The 17,930-nt window shown below is 55.6% G+C and overlaps 1 protein-coding gene across 1 annotated transcript; it reads left to right on the top strand.

The window, feature by feature from the left end:
* The first annotated feature begins 7,155 nt into the window (after nucleotides 1-7,155).
* On the top strand, nucleotides 7,156-17,587 carry PKDCC (protein kinase domain containing, cytoplasmic). The gene is made up of 7 exons (XM_022573977.2): nucleotides 7,156-7,969; nucleotides 12,202-12,324; nucleotides 12,920-13,191; nucleotides 13,864-13,943; nucleotides 14,197-14,304; nucleotides 15,946-16,119; nucleotides 16,315-17,587. Exons 1-7 carry the CDS (start codon nucleotides 7,316-7,318, stop codon nucleotides 16,398-16,400), a joined length of 1,497 nt encoding a protein of 498 aa, XP_022429685.1. The 5' UTR covers nucleotides 7,156-7,315; the 3' UTR covers nucleotides 16,401-17,587.
* The last annotated feature ends 343 nt before the right edge of the window (nucleotides 17,588-17,930 follow it).

Raw genomic sequence — 17,930 nt, 5'->3', positions numbered from 1 at the left:
CTGGCCACAAGCAAAGAAAGTCAATGTTTCCCTTGACTGGGCAAACTTACCATGAAATATTTCCTATAGGTTTTCTGGAATATTGACAATAGCTCCCCCTTCCCCAATACGTTTACAGACTCCTGAAGACCTTTGGCGTCCAGGCTGAGAACTACTATTTGATGATCATACCCAAGGTCTCTCCCAACAAGGGGACTCTGAACCATGATGTACAGCTTCCCTGTGGTCAGACATTTGGGGAATGAGCAATGGACGTGAACTAAAACAGTCAGGGAAAGCTTTCTGGAAAAAGAAAGTCTTGGGGTGGGCCTTGAAGGATGGGCAAGATTTGGATAGGTGGGGAAAGGATGTCGTCAGGCAGGAGAAGCAGAGAATGCCCTAAGATGGGTGAAGCAACCAGTCAGGCTGCAACACAGCATCAGGAAGTACTCGTGGAAACAAGAATAGGAGAGGTAGGTTGCAACTGACTCTAAATGCCAAGCTAAATTATCCTCCAAATCATGGGGAACCATCAACAATTTTAGAACAGAAAAATGATGTGTTGGAAGCAGTGTTTTTGGCAGATGTACCTGGTGCCCGTACAGGCTTTGAGATGGGAGGAGAACATCGAGGGGACACAGTCAACAGACCAGATGTGTGAGGAAGAGCCTAGACTGGGGAGGAAGGCTGTGAGGAAATAAAGGGGCAAATCCAAGAGACTTTTTTTTTTTAAGCACAGGATTTAAATTTGGGTTTGGAAGCATCAAAGAGACTGAGGTGTCTTGGAGCCTGCCGGTGCAGAAATGAAACAGTCACCAAGGGAAGCCTGTGGGGGGAAGGAGGTGATGAGTGCGTGGGGCATCTTAGGGCGTCTTTGCACGCAGCATCCTTCACAGTGGTTACCTCTGCAGGTGGGGTTGGAGGGGCAGGCAAGGTGGCTTTCGTATCTTATGATATATAATCTCTTTTAATGGAGGGATTTTGTGTAATTTTTACTTCCTTTTGGTGCTTTTTGGAATTTTTCAACTAATTATTTTAATTCCATGCAGACACCCAGAGTCTCGTTAACCCTTTGTAAACCATCTCCTCTGCAGGGAAGGGGAAGGGGAGAATGATTTACAGAGTCTGCTGGGGTCCCTGAAAAAACACTTCATAGGAGTTTAGTCTCAGCTCCTGAGTCTGGCTCTCCCTGGGAGGGGGGTGTGTGTACCTCTTTCAGTGTCTCCCTCCTTCTCTCCCCACTGCCCTGTGAGCCCATCAGGACTTGCCTCTGTCCTTTAAAGGCTCAAACATCATCAGACACCCATCTTTGAAGCAAGTTTGCAGCACTGAGCTTGGAAAGACTGACCTTGGGATTTTTATAGCTGAAATTCGCCCAGCCCAGATCATGAACTAAACAACAGACACAGGACGGAAGATGCAAGAGTACAGCTCTGCCATCAGCATCTGTGTCCAAATCCCAGCTCTGCTGCAAGTTATCTAACTGCTCTATACATCAATTTTCTCATCTTGAAAATTGGAGATAATAATAGTATTTATCTCTGAGAGGTATTAAGTGGGTTAAATGATGATGAAAGGCATTTAATGAGTATACTCTATCATTAGAATAAATAAGAACAATAAAATAGCAAATCTTTATGACCAAACTTTGTTGCTTGGAGGCAAAAATCACCGTAACGCGCTTCCATCTTGGTTCCCACTGGTGGCACTTATTTGCCTCTGCTGCTCCTTTTGACAGGAACTTTTCTTTTCTTCCCCAACCAACAAAGAGCTGAGAGAAGACCCGAAGCGGGGTCTGAGTTGCTGCTTCCTGATTTCATGGTAGTCTGCTCTGCCACTTAAGATTTGTGTGACATTCGACAGATTCCCTAATCTCATGAACCTCAATTCCCCCATCTATAAAATGGGTGTAGTAATACTGACCTCACAGTACGTGTCAAGAGGTTAGACGGTTCCTGGCGCACAGCAGGTGTTCAGTACATGATAACTCTCCATCAGGGCTCCAGGTAGGGGCCAGCTCTTACCTGCCCCAGACCCTGCACAGTTCCCTCTGTCCCTAACAGCTGACGGCAAATCTTCCCAATTACACGGTAAACTCCTCAGGGCAGAGGCAGGGCCAAGGCCTCTTTAACTGTAAGGAACAGTCTTCTTTCTGGTCCTGGGTCCAGGCCAGCCTCCCGGGGCAGCTGGGGAAGAGGGAGAGAATTGTCAGCCTTCTGGAGGTCCAAGACCAGATGCACAAACTCAACAGCCCCTCTTTCTTCTTCTTTTTTCTCTCCTTTCCAAACCACAGCCCTGAGGCTGCTCGAAAAGAACTGGTTCTTTCTATTTGACTATGGCCTGGGAGAAAAGTTGCCCCATTGACTCAGGGCACATTTGGCTTGGTCAGAGAAGGTGTGAATTGTTAGATCGGATCACCTGGCCCCTATGCTCCCATTCCTATCCCTCTCCCCTGCAAAGGCCTCTGGACAAAGGCAAAGGCCTCCTCTCTACCACCCCCTGCCACCAGAGTCCACCCATCACCCATTGATCCAGTGGCCAACTCTTCATCCCTCTACCTGCTTCTCCATCTGCCCAGGGAACAGAGACCCTAGGGTTTAGCCCTCCCCTGGCCTGGGTCCAACGCCAAGGCAGCCGCCTCCCTCCTTCCCCTAGGTAATGGCTCTAAACAGGTACCTCTCAGCCTTCTCTGTCCTCAGCCCCATGCCCCCAGCTCCTCCAATCAAAGGAACCAGTGAAGGAAGAGGACACACATCCCAGACATCCAGGAAGGGGAGAGAAAGAGAAGCTGTCACAGAGCATCTCTCTGGGCTGGTAGGTGAAGCTAAGCAGGAGGGAGGAGGGGGGAAGAGTGAGGCTGGCTCCGGGAGGGAGACTCTGGACCACAGATCTGGAGGCCCAGACAGACAGAGACCAGCCCGGGCAGGGAGAGCTCTGAGCCCAGAGGGCCTCTTTGTTTCTGGGGTCCTGGAGAGCCTCACCCTCAGCCAGGGTCATGGCGCCAAAATGGCTCACGTTCCCAACTTGAGACCCACAGAGAGGAACTAAGCTCTTTTCCAGAAACGGGTGGAAAGATCTTTCCTGAGCCACGGCTTTCTGTCTCTGTCTTTGTCTGACTACCCTCAGGATTCAGGGGCGTTTTTCTCTCTCTCCATGTTTCTGCATCTTTGTCTCTCTTCTCTCCTCTCCTCTCTCTTTCTCTCTCTGCCCCCCATCTCTGTCTCTGATCATTTCTTGGGGACTCTGCCTTGGGGCTCCCGCTCTCCAGTGTGTAGGAAACCTGACCCTCCTCATCTGTTTTTTATATTTTGGAAACGTCAGCTTCACTTCCTACCTGAGGGAAGGGGGGGTGGGGGCGCAGGCTGCCGGCTCCACCCCTTTCCCTCCCCCCTTCCTTTTCAGAGCCCATCCCCTCCCCCAGCTCCTTGCCCCAGGGAGGACAGACCAAGGCCTTCCCTGTGCTTGGTCACCGTGGCACCAAGAATCAGGCCTTGATTCATAGTCTCCCCTGTGCAGCTCACCACGGGCTGGGGGAGGCAACGAGGCCTCTTCTGATCCACCACTGGTTTACTGATTCAGGAAAAAGTGAAAATTCCAGACACAGAGAGAGCCCAGGAAGCTGAGAGCTTTCACCAGTGGGAACCAGGAAGGAGAGTAGGTAAAGTCATTTTTGCCTCTAGGCAGAGTTATGGTTAGCTGTCTAACATGTTGTCACAGATGTTTATTTGTTTAATATCATCATTAATACTAGCTACAGATTACCCATATTGAGGGCTTAGCTTGTGCCAAGCACTTTTTATGTCTTTGCATTTCATTCACTCAACAGCCTTACGGCGTAGGCACTACTATCGTCTCCCATTTTCTGCATAAGACAACAAATACCCAGAGAAGTTAACTAACTCACCCAAAGTAACTCGAATAATGAAATTTGAACCCAGGTGTCTTTGACTCCAAATCCCAAAGCTCTTTGCTCTACATCAAGGTTTCCAAGACCTGAGAAATGTATTTCGTACATTTCCTTTTAAAGAAAATAAATCCACAAAAACTCTTAAGAATAGACCTTCAAGGTCCCAGGGACCCCTGTATCCCGGTTGGAGAAGCAATGTCTGTAATTCACTATTTTCTGGGAGACCCTGAAAAACCAGCTAGCAAAGATGACACAGAAAGGCTACAAGGGGGCATTTCAGGAAAGGGAACCGGGAGGGCCACAGGGGAAAACACTAATGATGGCTGCAAGTCAGGAGCTAGTGCAGGCGGCAGGCTGGGGGAGTCTGGTTCTGTGCAGGGAAATGAAAAGGGGATAACTGGGCCAGGTGGAGGGCTGGGGCCAGCTCACAAAGGCCTGAAGGCCCAGTTCAATTTACCCTCCAGGTTGCCGAGCAGGAGAATGATACTCCAAAAGAGGTCTTTGAGACCCAGGCTGGAGGGAAAAGGCAGACAATAAAGAGGCTACTGGCCTTGCCAGGTCTTCGAGACAGGGCGGATGGGCAGACGGTAGATCTGGATCCTCAGCCAGAGTTCTGTGTCTTTTTCAGTTCTTTGAAATGATGATTCCACTCCTTGGGTGGCAAAAAAAAAAAAAAAAAATGAAGAAGAAGAAGGAAAAGCAAACAAGCACAATTTGGTTAAGAACTCAAGAAACTGCCAATTCAGAAACTCTAATCTGTTCAAAAAGTTCAATCCCTTTTTTTCAGAGTCCAAAAACCTATTTCCATCAAAGATTGTATATGTCTGTATGTCTGAGAGCTGGCAAGGGAGACAGAGTGAGTGTGAGAACGAGGTCTGAAATGCCTTTGTTCCTGTGTGTGAGGCCACTGTTCCGTGGGCTCATGTGTGTGCATTGTATGTATGTACACTCAGGCCTGTTTCTCAGGCCCTGTGTGCATTGAACTTTCAAACCATAACAGAAACACTGAAGCTTGGCAAAGATATTACAGGAACAATTATCTAATTTCAGAACATGTTATTATAATACCTACACGACGTGTAACGAACTCAACAATGTTCATGTTATATTCACCAACTCCGAGTTATAGATTCTCAATGCCAAGTCCTACCTAGGAGGCTCCTCCAAGACCCTAGAGCAGAGCAGGCCCCAGAGAAAGCTCGTTAAGGAATATTCCCCCCACAATGGCTTCCTTGGGGATCAGGAGGTTTGGCTAATAGATACCAAGAGATCTCTGGAAGGGGGGCAGAGCCTATCTTGAAATGGCAACTCTGTCTTCCCAGAATCCCCATTCCTCCCCAGCAAAGGAGCCCTGGAACTGGTAAGGAAATGGCCATATTAGGGTCACAGAGGTAGAGAGGCTTTCCCTGACTCAGCTGTCGGCCAGGGGGGCCCCATGATCAACCAGGCTCCCCTCTTCCCCAGGCGGCTGGATTGGACTGTAGCTGTGTGAGGGGAATGTTTGCTGTTTGCTGCTGCTCCCTGTTGACTTTAGCCAGTAGCTCTGTTTACAAACCCAGGTTGGTTTTCCCAGCACAGTTAATTAGACCAAAGACATCTGGTGTGAGGGCTGGGGAGGGCATCTGCTCAGAGCCTCCCCCCTACACCGAGCAGCCAAGGGCCAGGGCAGGGCAGAGCAGCTAAACAGGACCAGACCCAAACTCCACCAAACCCAAGGTCCTCAGGAGAATCGTGGCTTCTCTCAGCCCTCTCACGTTTTCTAAGTTAGACTAGGCCCCAGCTCTCCGAGTCTTAGGGGACCCCAGGAGTCAGGATTGGTTGTCCCTTCATCAGTGGGATCACAGGCTGGAGATCAAGAATTCAGTGCTGTCCTCTGCTCTTCCAGGTCCAAAAGAACCGGCCAGAGATTCCTGTCCCCTCTCTCATCACAGAGACTGTGCTTTCTGTCGCAAGGCCAGAACCTCTTCAGCCTCCTGGAGGAAAGATTTTCTAAGCCCTCCACCTCCTCCCTGACTCCTCTCCAGCCGATCTCTGACACTGCGGGGCGGAAAGAGATTAACCTGTAGAGGACCAGGAGGCAGGAAGGTGCCAAGGAAGGTGGGAGGATCTAGGTGGACAGTTCCTGGGCGGTGGGGAAGTGGAGGGCTGGGAGGGGGAGGGGCAGCGGCTTATCTCTCCCAGGAGGGGGGAGCTCACTCCAAACAACTAATGCACTGGCGTGTGAAAGCTCCTCAATTAGCACTAATGATGCAATCAGGGAGGGAGGAGGAGGGGCCAGAAGTTCTGGTGGAGTCAGCACCTACTTACACACGCGGTATACACTCCCTTCCTCGGACACAGTAGCCCCTTCAGATACACTAATGCACACACTCCAGAGACAATCTGGACCACGCACGTCCGTGGGTACAAAGGCACTCTTTGTAAATTACTAGCACGAATATGGTTCGTGATCCGCTGCTAACCGCGTCTGACTGCGGGGATCCCGGGGCAGCGGTTCCACCTGGTGCTTCGGGGACAAAGAAAATCAGAAAACTTGGTAGAGGAGGTTGAAGAGGGCATCTCCGAAAACCTCAAGATTTTTCTTCTGATCCCAGAGTTCCCGTCCCACCCGCGCTCGCAGGTGCCAGCCCCTCCCTCAGCGCCGCCTCCCCATCCCCCGCCCCCGAATCCGGGACTGAGCCAGGAGCCGCCACCCGCAGTCCCACTCGCGGGAGGCGGGACCCACGCTCCTTCCCTGCGCCCAGCCCGCCCCAAGGCCCCGGGTACCCGGGAGGGCGCTCTGGGACCACGCGGATCCTCAGCACCCCAGACCCAGCTGCTCGTCCCCTCCAGAACCCGTTACCCGCTGGCCTCGCCCCTTCATCTTCCCCCCCACCCTGCCCGGCCGGCTCCGTTAGCCGCCTCTCGGTCCCGTTATCCGGCCGCCCCGACCCCATTATCCGCCCTTGCGCTGGGCCCGAGCCCCCGCGCGTCCCGGGGCCGCTGCCGCCCCCTCCCTTTCTCGCCGGCCGGAGCTCGGGGGCCGCGGGCTGGGCAGGGCCAGAACCGCCTCCGCGCCGCTTCCCAGGCCCGGACGGCCGCGGGAGGAGGTCCCGCTGTCAGTCAGCGGGGAAGGCCGGGCCGGGCAGCCGAAGGGGGCGGCGCCGAGGATGGGCCCTGGCCGGGAGCTGGGAGGCGGAGGCGGAGGGGGCGGGGGCGGGGGCGGGGGGCGGCTCAGGGCCTTATAAGCGGCGGGGGCAGGGCGGGAGGGAGGCAAGTGTCAGGCCGATGTGCAGCCCGCGAGGGGCCGGGGTCGGGGCCGCCGGGGCCATGCGCGCGGGCTGGGCAGGGGACCCGCGGGGCGCAGAGCGTAGCCGCTTCGGAGCCTGAGCCTCCCGGGGCCGCGGCCGGGGAGCCGCGCGGGGCCGGCCGGCCGGGGGGAGGGGAGCGATGCGGCGCCGGCGGGCCGCGGTGGCCGCGGGTTTCTGCGCCTCCTTCCTGCTGGGCTCGGTCCTCAACGTGCTCTTCGCACCGGGCTCGGAGCCTCCGCGGCCAGGCCAGTCCCCCGGGCCCTCGCCAGACCCGGGCCCGGGCCGTCGCGGGGGCCGCGGGGAGCTGGCCCGGCAGATCCGAGCGCGCTACGAGGAGGTGCAGCGCTATTCCCGCGGGGGCCCCGGTCCCGGGGCCGGCCGGCCGGAGCGGAGGCGCCTGATGGACCTAGCTCCGGGCGGCCCGGGCCTGCAGCGTCCCCGCCCCCCGCGGGCCCGTCCCCTGCCCGACGGCGCTCCGGGCTGGCCCCCGGCTCCTGGCCCGGGCTCCCCCGGCCCGGGATCCTCCGGCCCGGGCCCGCGCCTGGGCTGCGCTGCGCTCCGCAACGTGTCCGGCGCACAGTACGTGGGCTCCGGCTACACCAAGGCCGTGTACCGGGTCCGCCTGCCCGGCGGCGTCGCGGTGGCGCTCAAGGCGGTGGACTTCAGCGGCCACGATCTGGGCAGCTGTGTGCGCGAGTTCGGGGCGCGGAGGGGCTGCTATCGGCTGGCGGCCCACAAGCTGCTCAAGGAGATGGTGCTGCTGGAGCGGCTGCGGCACCCCAACGTGCTGCAGGTACGAGGGGGCGGGTGCAGGGATAAGGGTGCTGGCTGGACGTGCCAGTGCCCGACCACTCGGGCTGGAAGAGAAGCCTTGGCCTTAATAGATAAAGAAGCGGAGCCCTGATGACTGCCCAGGTTAAGCTAGGGGCAGAGCCCGGACCATGGCAGCTTCCCGTTACACCACCCTGCTTGGGTGGGCGTCCCGTTACGGAGAGACTCCCGGGTTTCTCAGCTTCCAAACCGTGTCTCTTGAAGACAGGACAGAGGGTCCCCAAACTCGGGGTAGGGGTGGGGGTCCATTCGGGCTTAGGACCCTGCTTCTGGCTGGAGCTGGGGTGTTGAGCACTGGGGAAGGGACCCCAGCCAAAACAATGAACAGAGGTCATCCCTGAGTCAGGGTCCCAACTACAGTGATAGGGTCCCCTTTCTTGATGGAATCTGAACCCCACTTCTCTCAACTTCCAGACAGTGACTTGTCTGGCTTTGAAGTTGGGGTGGAACTGCAATGGGGTTGGGAAGAGCTAGAAAAAGACCAGGCTTGATTCCCAGAGAATATCCCGTACCCCACCCAGAAGCTGCTGAAAGGACTGGAGGGGATTGGATAGTAGGCCAGAAAATGCATGGCCCTTCCCAGAAGAGACCCTGGCCTCAAAGTAGGCTTTGGAAGTATTGAGGAAGCCTCGGGGTCCTAGCTCAATGCTCGGGGGACAGGCTGAGGACCTGAGGGTCTGCATGTCACATTATCTGAGCAAATGTGGCCAAGAGGCTGGAAGATTGAGAAGACCAGATGCCCAGGTTCCTACTAAATGGGACTCTGTCTCTCCCGTTCACTGGGGGACAGAGGGGAAAGATGAGACCCAACCTTGTTCCCTCCAGGCTAGACTAAGAGAGTGGGCCTCTCATAGTCCCAGCACTGCCCTAACACACCCACTTCCTTCTCTCCCCCAGCTCTCCACGGTCCTTGAGTCAGCCCTAGGATTAGATGAACCATTCCCTTAGCACATGTCTGAGCGGAGTGAGAGGGGAATCCCTGGCTGCTTTTGGCCCGGTGAGCATAGGGTTTGTTCAGACTCCCCAGCTGAGGAATGTTGCCCGCACCTCCACCTCCTAGCCCACTCAAATTAACCTTTCTGCGCCCAGCAGAACTGGTCAGAAACCCAGGAATCCCTCCCTCCTTTCCTCAGGAGTGAGATGGACACCAGATCTGGGTGGGCCTGGCAGAATAGGAGAAGCCGGAGAGCTGTTTATACTACTGCTGGCTCCCAGTCTCCCTGGGCTACTCCAGCCCTGGTCAGACACACGTTGACTGGGTCCTGGGCCCTGAACTGGTTGCAGAAGGTCAGGCAGAGCCAACAGTTATGGGTGGTTATGCTCCAGTGTCAGCCAACTGTTGCACGGCTGACACTGGAGCTACAGGGAGTGAGCAGTTGGTCACGTGGCCCTTCTAACTGGGAGGATCTTGTTCTCTTTGCTTCCCAGGAGCTCCTGGGAACCTTTTGGAAACCTGGGGTGTAGGCCAGATTCTGAGGCAGTGGAGAAGGTCTTGAGTGTGTTAGCAGGATATTAAGTGTTAGTTAATTGACTCAAGACCCCACCCCCCTCCCTTAGGAGGGATTTGAGGTTTGATGCGCTTTCCTGTCTCTTAAGGAACTTCTCCCGCCCTCTCTTACCCCACCCAAACTTCAAGACGAACATCCAGCTAACCACCCTCACGCATATGTCAGGCCCCCAGCCCAATGCTGAAGGTGCCAAAGGAAAAAAAAAATTACAACTGAATAGTTTTCACTCATTCTCTCTCTAGACCGAAACTGGGTTGGCTGTGTTACTCTTACAGGGTCAGAGACTGGGGTTAGTTGCCCTAGGACAGAAGTGTTACAAGATGGAGAGGGTGCCAGGTCCTTTCTGTCAGGCGAGAGGTGAAAAGCTACCATTACGGGGAGGTAGAGGTACCTTAGTGTGAATTTCGGGACTGCCTTGGTATTGGGTCTCCTACATTCGTCCCCCAACCCCCAGGCCAGTATCCCTCTGGCTTCTTCAGCAATGCCACCTCTGCTCCAGGTAAGCCTGCCTGGGGGACTTCCTGCTCAGGAGGCTCCAGTTCTGGTGTGCAGGGAACTAGAAATAATGTTGTTTTAATACATCTTAATCATTTAAAATTTCAAAACTGTTCGACTGTTTGCTGAACCGGGGAGGAGCCAGAGAGTGTTTCCCGCTCCCCGAGGCCCCCTCCGCCTCTCTGGCAGCCCCGAAGTTGGTGCTGGTTCTAATAGAAAAGGGCCAGGATAGCATGTCCCACTGGGCCCTTCTCAGAGCTTGCTCAGTCCGGGGACTGCCTGGGCGAGATCTCTCCATCCATCTTTGTGACCCCTCCCCAACCCACCTCTCTCTCTTTCTCTCTTTCTCTCTTTCTCTCTCTCTCTCTCTCTCTCTCTCTCTCTCTCTCTCACTCTCACATCCACACACACACACACCACTCCCTCACATGATAGATGCCTCTATAGCCCAGGGTCAAAGGGCACAAGGGTCTTCCCTCCCCTGCATCACTGTCGTTCCCAGGGCCTCAGGCCTCAGATGGGGCCCCAGGCCTACTTGGGCCCTGATTCTGGCCCTGCTAGAGTATATTTCTTCTCCCAAAGGAACAAAAGATTCAACTGAAATGCTCAGCCTCACGCTTCCTGGGGTGGGGGGGGAGTTAATGGTGTCTTTTTATTTTTTCCTGAGGGGTGTTGATTAATACCTCGTTAACAGCGCATTTAACGACCTCCGGGTGTTTAATAACCTTCAGAAGTTTCCCACAAAGGCTCAGACTCTGGGCAAGAAAATGAGAACCAGGCTCCAGGGCTGCTCCTTTTACCTCACCCCTACCTCTGCCCTACTGGGGTCTGGGGTCTCCCTGGGCTGATATGGGGTGGGGAGGGTAGAGAGAGAGGGAAGAAGGGGGCCCCGGGGATTTCCCCCTGACCCCCCCCCAAGCTGCAGCCCTAGTGATCTGAAAGCGACACCGAGACATGCCTTCCCTCGTGCCAGCAGGACTGAGGTAGCTGACTCCAGGGACGGGGAGCTGCAAGGGCACTCCTGGGATGGAAGGGAGCATATAAGGACCTGGAGTGGAGCTGGGAAGGGTGTGAAGGGTGACGGTGTGCAGGGACATCTAGCCCAGGGGCTTGACTCCCCCACCGCCTCACCTCACCGGCACCCCCCATCGTGCAGCCCTCCCCTCTTCCCACTCTGGCCCAGACAACTCAGCCTTTGTGTTCCTCCTCCCTACAGGGTGCTGGTTGTTTTGAGCACCGGCTGATCCTTAGCTGATATGCAGCATGGTGAGAGAGACTGGGAGAAGCAGAGATCTCTGTGGATGCTGGTTGAGGTGTCAGTGACAGAGTCAGGCTGTGCTTCCCAGAAGCCCCTGGCCAGCTGAGCTGTATGGAGCCCCTCCCCCAGATCACATGGAGCGGGCCGGCCCTTGTGACCCTGCCCTCAAAGAACTGACCTTCCCCAGGAACCACTCTTACTACTCCCCCAGTTGATATGAGTGACCCCACCCCACCCCGCCCTGCCCACCAGCTATGCAGAGGACGCCCAATGATATGCCCCTTGGATACTTTTTGTTCTGATCGACACTTGTTACCAATCCCAAGGGAGATTGCTTTTCCTCCAGAAAGACCAGAGCAGAGGAAAAATGAAGGTGCCAGAAAGTGAAAATGATGAAGCAAAGACAAGGATTAGAGCAGGGGAGGAGGTATAACATCCATTTGTTGGCTGGGCGATTAGCAAATGGTACTCATGGAAAGAACAAGGCTGTGGAATCAGAGTAACATAAATTTGAATCCTAGCTCCTGCAATTCTTAGCTGTGTGGCCTTGGGGAGGTAACTTAACCTCTCTGAGTTGGTTTCCTTACATGTGAATTGGAGACACTAATAGTACCTACTATGCCCTTTTAAGGTTATTCTAAGAATTGAGTTCTGCTTGTAAAACATTTAGCACAGTGCCTGGCACATGGTTAACACAAGGTGGCCAGACCTGCCCATTTACCTGAGTGGCCAGAGGTAAGGGGCTGATGGAATCAGTAGGAACTCTGGCTGCTGGGACAGAGGGCAGGCTTCCCAGGCAACGTTGCTATTCTCTTCTGGCCCAAGCTGAAGCAGAGACCTAGGGATGGGAGGGTGGGGGGCATGTGAAAACCCAGCCCTTCCTTGTCCCCACCCCCATCCTGTGACCTCATGACCCGCCTGGGCCTCTTCCAGCTCTATGGCTACTGCTACCAGGACAGCGAGGACATCCCGGACACCCTGACCACCATCACGGAGCTGGGCGCCCCTGTGGAAATGATCCAGCTGCTGCAGACTTCCTGGGAGGATCGCTTCCGAGTGAGCAGGGAAGAGGGCCAGGGCCCCGGGCTCCTTGCTGGGATGGTTCTCCCTTAGAAGGCCAGCCCTCCAGAGCAGCTTCAACTCCTCCTCAGTTGAGGGAGAGGGAGGGAAGGATGGAGCAAAGCTGACTCGGCCATCGGCCAAAAGGTTAAAAAAAGAAACGAGGCAAAGAGGATCCTGAGGTTTTTGTGCTCCTGCCGCCCTGACACACACACTCAGGCATACTCTCAGCCTGGCTGCAGGAGGGCCAGTGTCCTAGGACTAGAAAAGAGCTTAAGGTCATCTTGACCCTCCCTCTATTTGCATACACTGCACAGAAAGCACACCGAAGTTGCAGCTTCAGGGAGAATATGCACTATGCCCAGACTGCCCATTTCCCGCTTATTCCATGTTACCCTCAGGGTCAGGCCCACCGGGAGTAACAGAAAATCGCTGGCTTGCTCAGTAAGGCCCCAGGCCTCAGTCCTTAGTGAGCTCCAGAGCCTTGAAGAAAAAGGCAAACCCCCAAGCTCAGTCCAGAGCACCAAAGCGGGGAGCCCCCAGGCGCCCTCCCAGGAGAGAAGCCGTGAGCAGCCTGGTGTTTGCCCCTCAGATCTGCCTGAGCCTGGGCCGCCTCCTCCACCACCTGGCCCACTCCCCGCTGGGCTCGGTCACTCTGCTGGACTTCCGCCCCCGACAGTTCGTGCTGGTGGATGGGGAACTGAAGGTGACGGATCTGGATGACGCCCGCGTGGAGGAGACACCGTGCACAGACAGCGCTGACTGCACACTCGAGTTCCCAGCCAGGAATTTCACCCTGCCCTGCTCAGCCCAGGGCTGGTGTGAGGCCATGAATGAGAAACGCAACCTCTACAATGCCTACAGGTGACTTCCATCTCCACTCAGGAAGGCCAGCGGCGAGGGAGCGGGAGCCCGGGGTGGGGGTGGGGGCTCGCAGGAAGGGAGCCAGCATGGGGTCCAGGAGGCCAGCCAGGCTGGGAGACGCAGCCGTGACCAGCGGAGTAGCAGGGGCGGGGGAAGGCCTCCACCCCTTCAAGAAGGGAACATTCAGGCTCCTGACCATGAGGCTAAAAATAGTCAGCCCCAAGGAGAATCTGGGTTGGGGGTGGCAGCTGGAGGCTTCTTAAAATAGTGTCAGACTCAGAGCCTAGGGCTGGTGGGACAGGCCCTGCCCCTTCCTCCCCTGGCCCTTCACCTCTGGAAGCTCCTCATAGGGCCAAGCCATGGGGCTGCTCTGACACGGGTCAGCCGGGCGATAATGCGGGGCTGAGGGGTGGGAAGGTCCCTGGGACGGGTGGGGAAAACAAGACCTCAGATTTCAGTTTGGTATGAAGTTATCTGTGGCCTTAGCATGTGCCCAGACCCCGACCCTGAGTCTGAAGACTCTTTGGCACACTTCTGGGGGTATAGGCCCAGTTGGTTAGCCTGACAGGGCAGGCTCCCTGGCCTGATTGGGGTTCTGTCCCAAGTTGGGATAGAAGAAGGATATGTCCCCAAAGGCTGAAGCACTAAGCCCCTGATTTCTCTCTGCCCCAGGTTTTTCTTCACATACCTCCTGCCCCATAGTGCCCCACCCTCACTACGGCCTCTCTTGGACAGCATTGTCAACGCCACAGGTAAGCTCTCCAGTGCCCACCTGCCTCCCGTCACCCTCTCCCACCCCCAGCAAGCATGGGCATAAGAATGACCCAGGGCAGCCCATGGCCCAGAAACATCATTTCCCAAAGTGGCATTCTGTGGCAAACTCAGTGCCCAGTCCTCCAGTCATCGGGGCCCAGGCTCCAGAGGGAGGGGAAAAGGCAGCTGGCTGCCTACCTCAGGGAGAAGTAGGAGCCCAGGTACCCTCTTACAGCACCGTGCACTCTGCAGGAGAGCTCACCTGGGGGGTGGATGAGACCCTGGCCCAGCTGGAGAAGGTGCTGCACCTGTACCGGAGCGGGCAGTATCTGCAGAACTCCACGGAGGGCGGCAGAGCCGGTGAGTGGCCCCGGCGAGGATCCAGGGGCTGGGGAGGTGGGGAACAGGTGCGAGGGTGGGTGATTCCCCTAATCGGGGAAGTGGCTCATCCTCCCTCTGAGACTCACATGGAGTGTTGCAGAGACCGCTGTTTACCTTTCACTTCGACTGAGCTACAACAACTATAATTGTGCCTTGAACTGGGGGGTGGGCGCTGACACCCCTTCTCTGGGTGGCTGCAAACCCCACTGTGTACTGACTGCGTGACTCTGAGCAAGTTAACTTACACCTTGAGCCTCACTTTCCTCATCAGTGAATTGGGTTCAGTATTACCTGCCTAAGAATTCTTATGGGGATTAAATGGCAGGTGAAATGTGACAGCAGTTAACTCGTTTCCTGTTACACAGCTTGAACACAATATATGTTTGCTACTCTTTCCTTCCTCGCCCTTCTGGGGCTGGGAGGGTGGCTGGAGGTGGAGAAGGGGCTCCACACTGAAACCAGTTAAGAAGCTCCAGGGCAGAGAGAGAATTCTAGCCACGGCCTGTGGGCTGTGATCTCTCCTGCTGAGGCCCTGGGGTTTAGCATGGTTGGCAGGGGGGCGAGGGATGGGCAGCCTCTGTATTCAAGGAGCTCTGGCCAGTCTTAAGGGTGGGGGAGCCCTCGTTAGCCCTGTAAATAAAGTTTAACGAGGTGAACAATGGCTGGCTGTGTCCCTGAGGACGCTGTTTATGGGGCTATAAATCACAGCCAGCCCTGGACTTTGGTCTAGTCCCTGGTAGAAGACGGAGGCAGGAGGGTGGGGTGGCTGGAGGCCCAGGGCTTCTGCATTATCAATCCAGAGCTGGGGCTCCCCAGGCAGCGGGAAAGACTCGTGGGAACAGGAGGCCTGCGGCTAGGCAGCTTCTGGATTGAGGAGATTTCAGAGGCTTCTGTGGGGCTCTTTCTGTGAAATGGGGAGATTTCACATTCTTCCTCCAGCCTCTGCCCCAAATACTCAAGGTGTGGATTCCCAAATGGTCATTTTTTGTGTTTTACATTCATTTGCACGCCTCTGAACTTCAAAAACTCCATGACTGACCCCCTGTCTGAGGAACTGGCCTAGCCTCTCTCCCCAAGGCCAGGAGGAAATGGGACCAAAGGGCAGCTCTAAACTCTTTGCCACTCAAAGTGTGGTCTGCCAACCAGCAGCACCAGAAGCTGGTTGGCAATGCCAGTTCCCAAGCCCCACCCCAGACCTTCTGAATCAGAATCTGCATTTTAACAAGATTCCCTGGAGAGTCACATGCACACTGAAGTTTGAGAAGCCCAGCTTTAAATGTCTAAAATGTTCTGAGCTCAGCGACCTTCCTGGTCAGCCGATGGCTCTGTGTGTGCACTTATCCCATGCCTGTGCCCGCCGTCACGTGTAGCCTGAACGAGTTGTGTGCCCTTATATATGGGAGACGTGTGTCTCCCAAAAAGTAAACCTGAGCTTTGCCTTTCCTGTGTGGTCATCCCAGTTTCACAGTGGTAGCTGCTTTCATCTCCATGCTAGGAGGACTGGGCTGGATTTCAGCCCTCACCTAGGAAATGTGGCTCACAGCCCTTAAAAGAAAGCGACCCCAGCCCTTACCCCTGGGCACAGAGAGTTCTCATCTGAGCTCCATCCCCAACCCACAGAGTACCAGCACCTCCCAGGCAGTACCATCCCCCAGGAAGACTACCGCTGCTGGCCATCCTACCACCACGGAAGCTGCCTGCTTTCAGTGTTCAACCTGGCCGAGGCTGTGGACATCTGTGAGAGCCATGCCCAGTGCCAGGCCTTTGTGGTCACCAACCAGACCACTTGGACAGGTGAGCCAGTGGGAAAGGACATCCTGAGGGAGGTGACTGGACTCCCCGGAAGAGATTGACAGGTAGCGGTCCCCCATCAGAAGCCAGCGATGGTGAGAAGACAAGTGTCCTCAGGGCAGTTGCGTTATGAGGAGAGTGGCCCTGCATCCAGGGAGCGAATCATCCAGTCCTGTTACCTCTTACCTCTGCCCCCAGGTCGGCAACTAGTCTTTTTCAAGACAGGATGGAGCCACGTGGTCCCTGATCCCAGCAAGGCCACATATGTGAGGGCCTCTGGCTGACCTGTCTGTGGGCTCAGCTGACCATCCCTGCCAGCTGGGCTTGCCTGTGACTTGCACTGGTAGCACTGCATGTCACCTGGGCACCCCTGCAGACAAGGCTGACATCCCCGACAGACCGAGGTGACCAGGACAACGTGCAATAATGCCACATGTTAAAATGTGAGTTTACCAGTCTAGGTGTGGGACTGCTGGCTCCAGGGCAGGAATCACGGAGGGCTGACTGCCCCTCTCACCCTCTGGGCTGACAGCGAGGCTCAGCTCAGGACGGTCTCGCCACTGGGGGCTCTGCCCCTCACTGGGACAGTTCTGTGGGCAGCCCCATCACTGTGTTCGTAGCGTGAGAATGTAGCCAGAGACCCTGCTGCCGTTGCTGCTGCCTGTGCCATGGCCCGGCGGGGGCCGCGTGGGGACAGTCAGTCACAGAGTGTTCTCTTAGCCAAGCTCCAGACTGGAGACTTGAAGGGATGCTCCGAGAGATGGGTGATTCTGTACCTGGGGAGGCCGCCTCTGGGCCCGACAGGGGCGCTGACCGGCCAGCCCAGGAGCACGCGAGGTATGAGCCAGGTCATGGGGTTGAGGGGCAGGTAGCAGTTTGAGCCAGGACCTGGGGCAGGGGTGGGGCCGGGGCCTTTCTGCCTCATTTGCTTTCAGTGAAAGCCGCAAAGCAGCCAAAAGCAGCCTCTCCCTGCTCCTGGAGTTTGTATATCCAGAAGCTTTTGTACTTCTTGTTCATTAAAATGTTTATTTTTGTAAGAAAAAAAAAATCAATTAATAAAAGGACATTTCATGGCAAGGGCTCTTCTCAAGCCGCATTTTCCTGGGCTGCCTTTCTCGTCTTCAGTTTTGTCTTTGGTGTCTGTTTGGGGGCGGGGGCAGCGTGTGATGAAGGAGTGAAGTCTCCATGCAAACACTGAGGCTGGCACAGTGTGTGTTCAGGCCCTGCTCCCATGGTTCCCGTCTGCATCCTTGGCCCTCCACATCCATGTCCTAACAAAAGACAGGAGGGACTAACAAGGTTAAAATTTTAACACACACTCGCTTCTTCTATACAAAGCCTTTACCCAGAGGACTCATGTCCTAACGGTGGGATGTCAGCCACTCCAGGGTGCTCTGGGCAGCCTCCACTCAGGTCAGCTTTGCCTCTGTGCAGGGTTGGGCCTGGCCATCATCACCACTGCCCACCACGTGGTAATGCACACTTGCCTTTCTCAGAGCCTTTCTTTTTTTTTTTTGCGGTACGCGGGCCTCTCACTGCTGTGGCCTCTCCCGTTGCGGAGCACAGGCACAGGCTCACGGGCCCAGCCACTCCGCGGCATGTGGGATCTTCCTGGACCGGGGCGCAAACCCGAGTCCCCTGCATCAGCAGGCGGACTCAACCACTGCGCCACCAGGGAAGCCCTCAGCGTCTTTCTTTGAGCAAGAAATAAATATATGGAAAGTGGGGAGACAGAAAAGTCAATGGAAAGCCCGGTCCCCTCTTCCTGGGTTTTGGGAGGGAGGGTCTAACAGGGAAAGGCCCGAGTATATGGA

This window comes from Delphinapterus leucas, chromosome 13 (genome assembly GCF_059928025.1).
Source record: "Delphinapterus leucas isolate spDelLeu-1000000601 "Yukka" chromosome 13, BTC_Dleu_Yukka2, whole genome shotgun sequence".
Lineage (NCBI taxonomy): Eukaryota > Metazoa > Chordata > Mammalia > Artiodactyla > Monodontidae > Delphinapterus > Delphinapterus leucas.
Note: the sequence above shows the minus strand (reverse complement) of the source record. Positions and strands in the feature narration are given on the sequence as shown.

Bases quoted from the DNA above. Each gene is read 5' to 3' on its own strand.
- PKDCC (XM_022573977.2), top strand. From the start codon at position 7,316: ATGCGGCGCCGGCGGGCCGCGGTGGCCGCGGGTTTCTGCGCCTCCTTC. The intron at 7,970-12,201 runs GTACGAGGGGGC...GGCCTCTTCCAG, and splicing joins GGCACCCCAACGTGCTGCAG to CTCTATGGCTACTGCTACCA. The intron at 14,305-15,945 runs GTGAGTGGCCCC...CCCAACCCACAG, and splicing joins CACGGAGGGCGGCAGAGCCG to AGTACCAGCACCTCCCAGGC.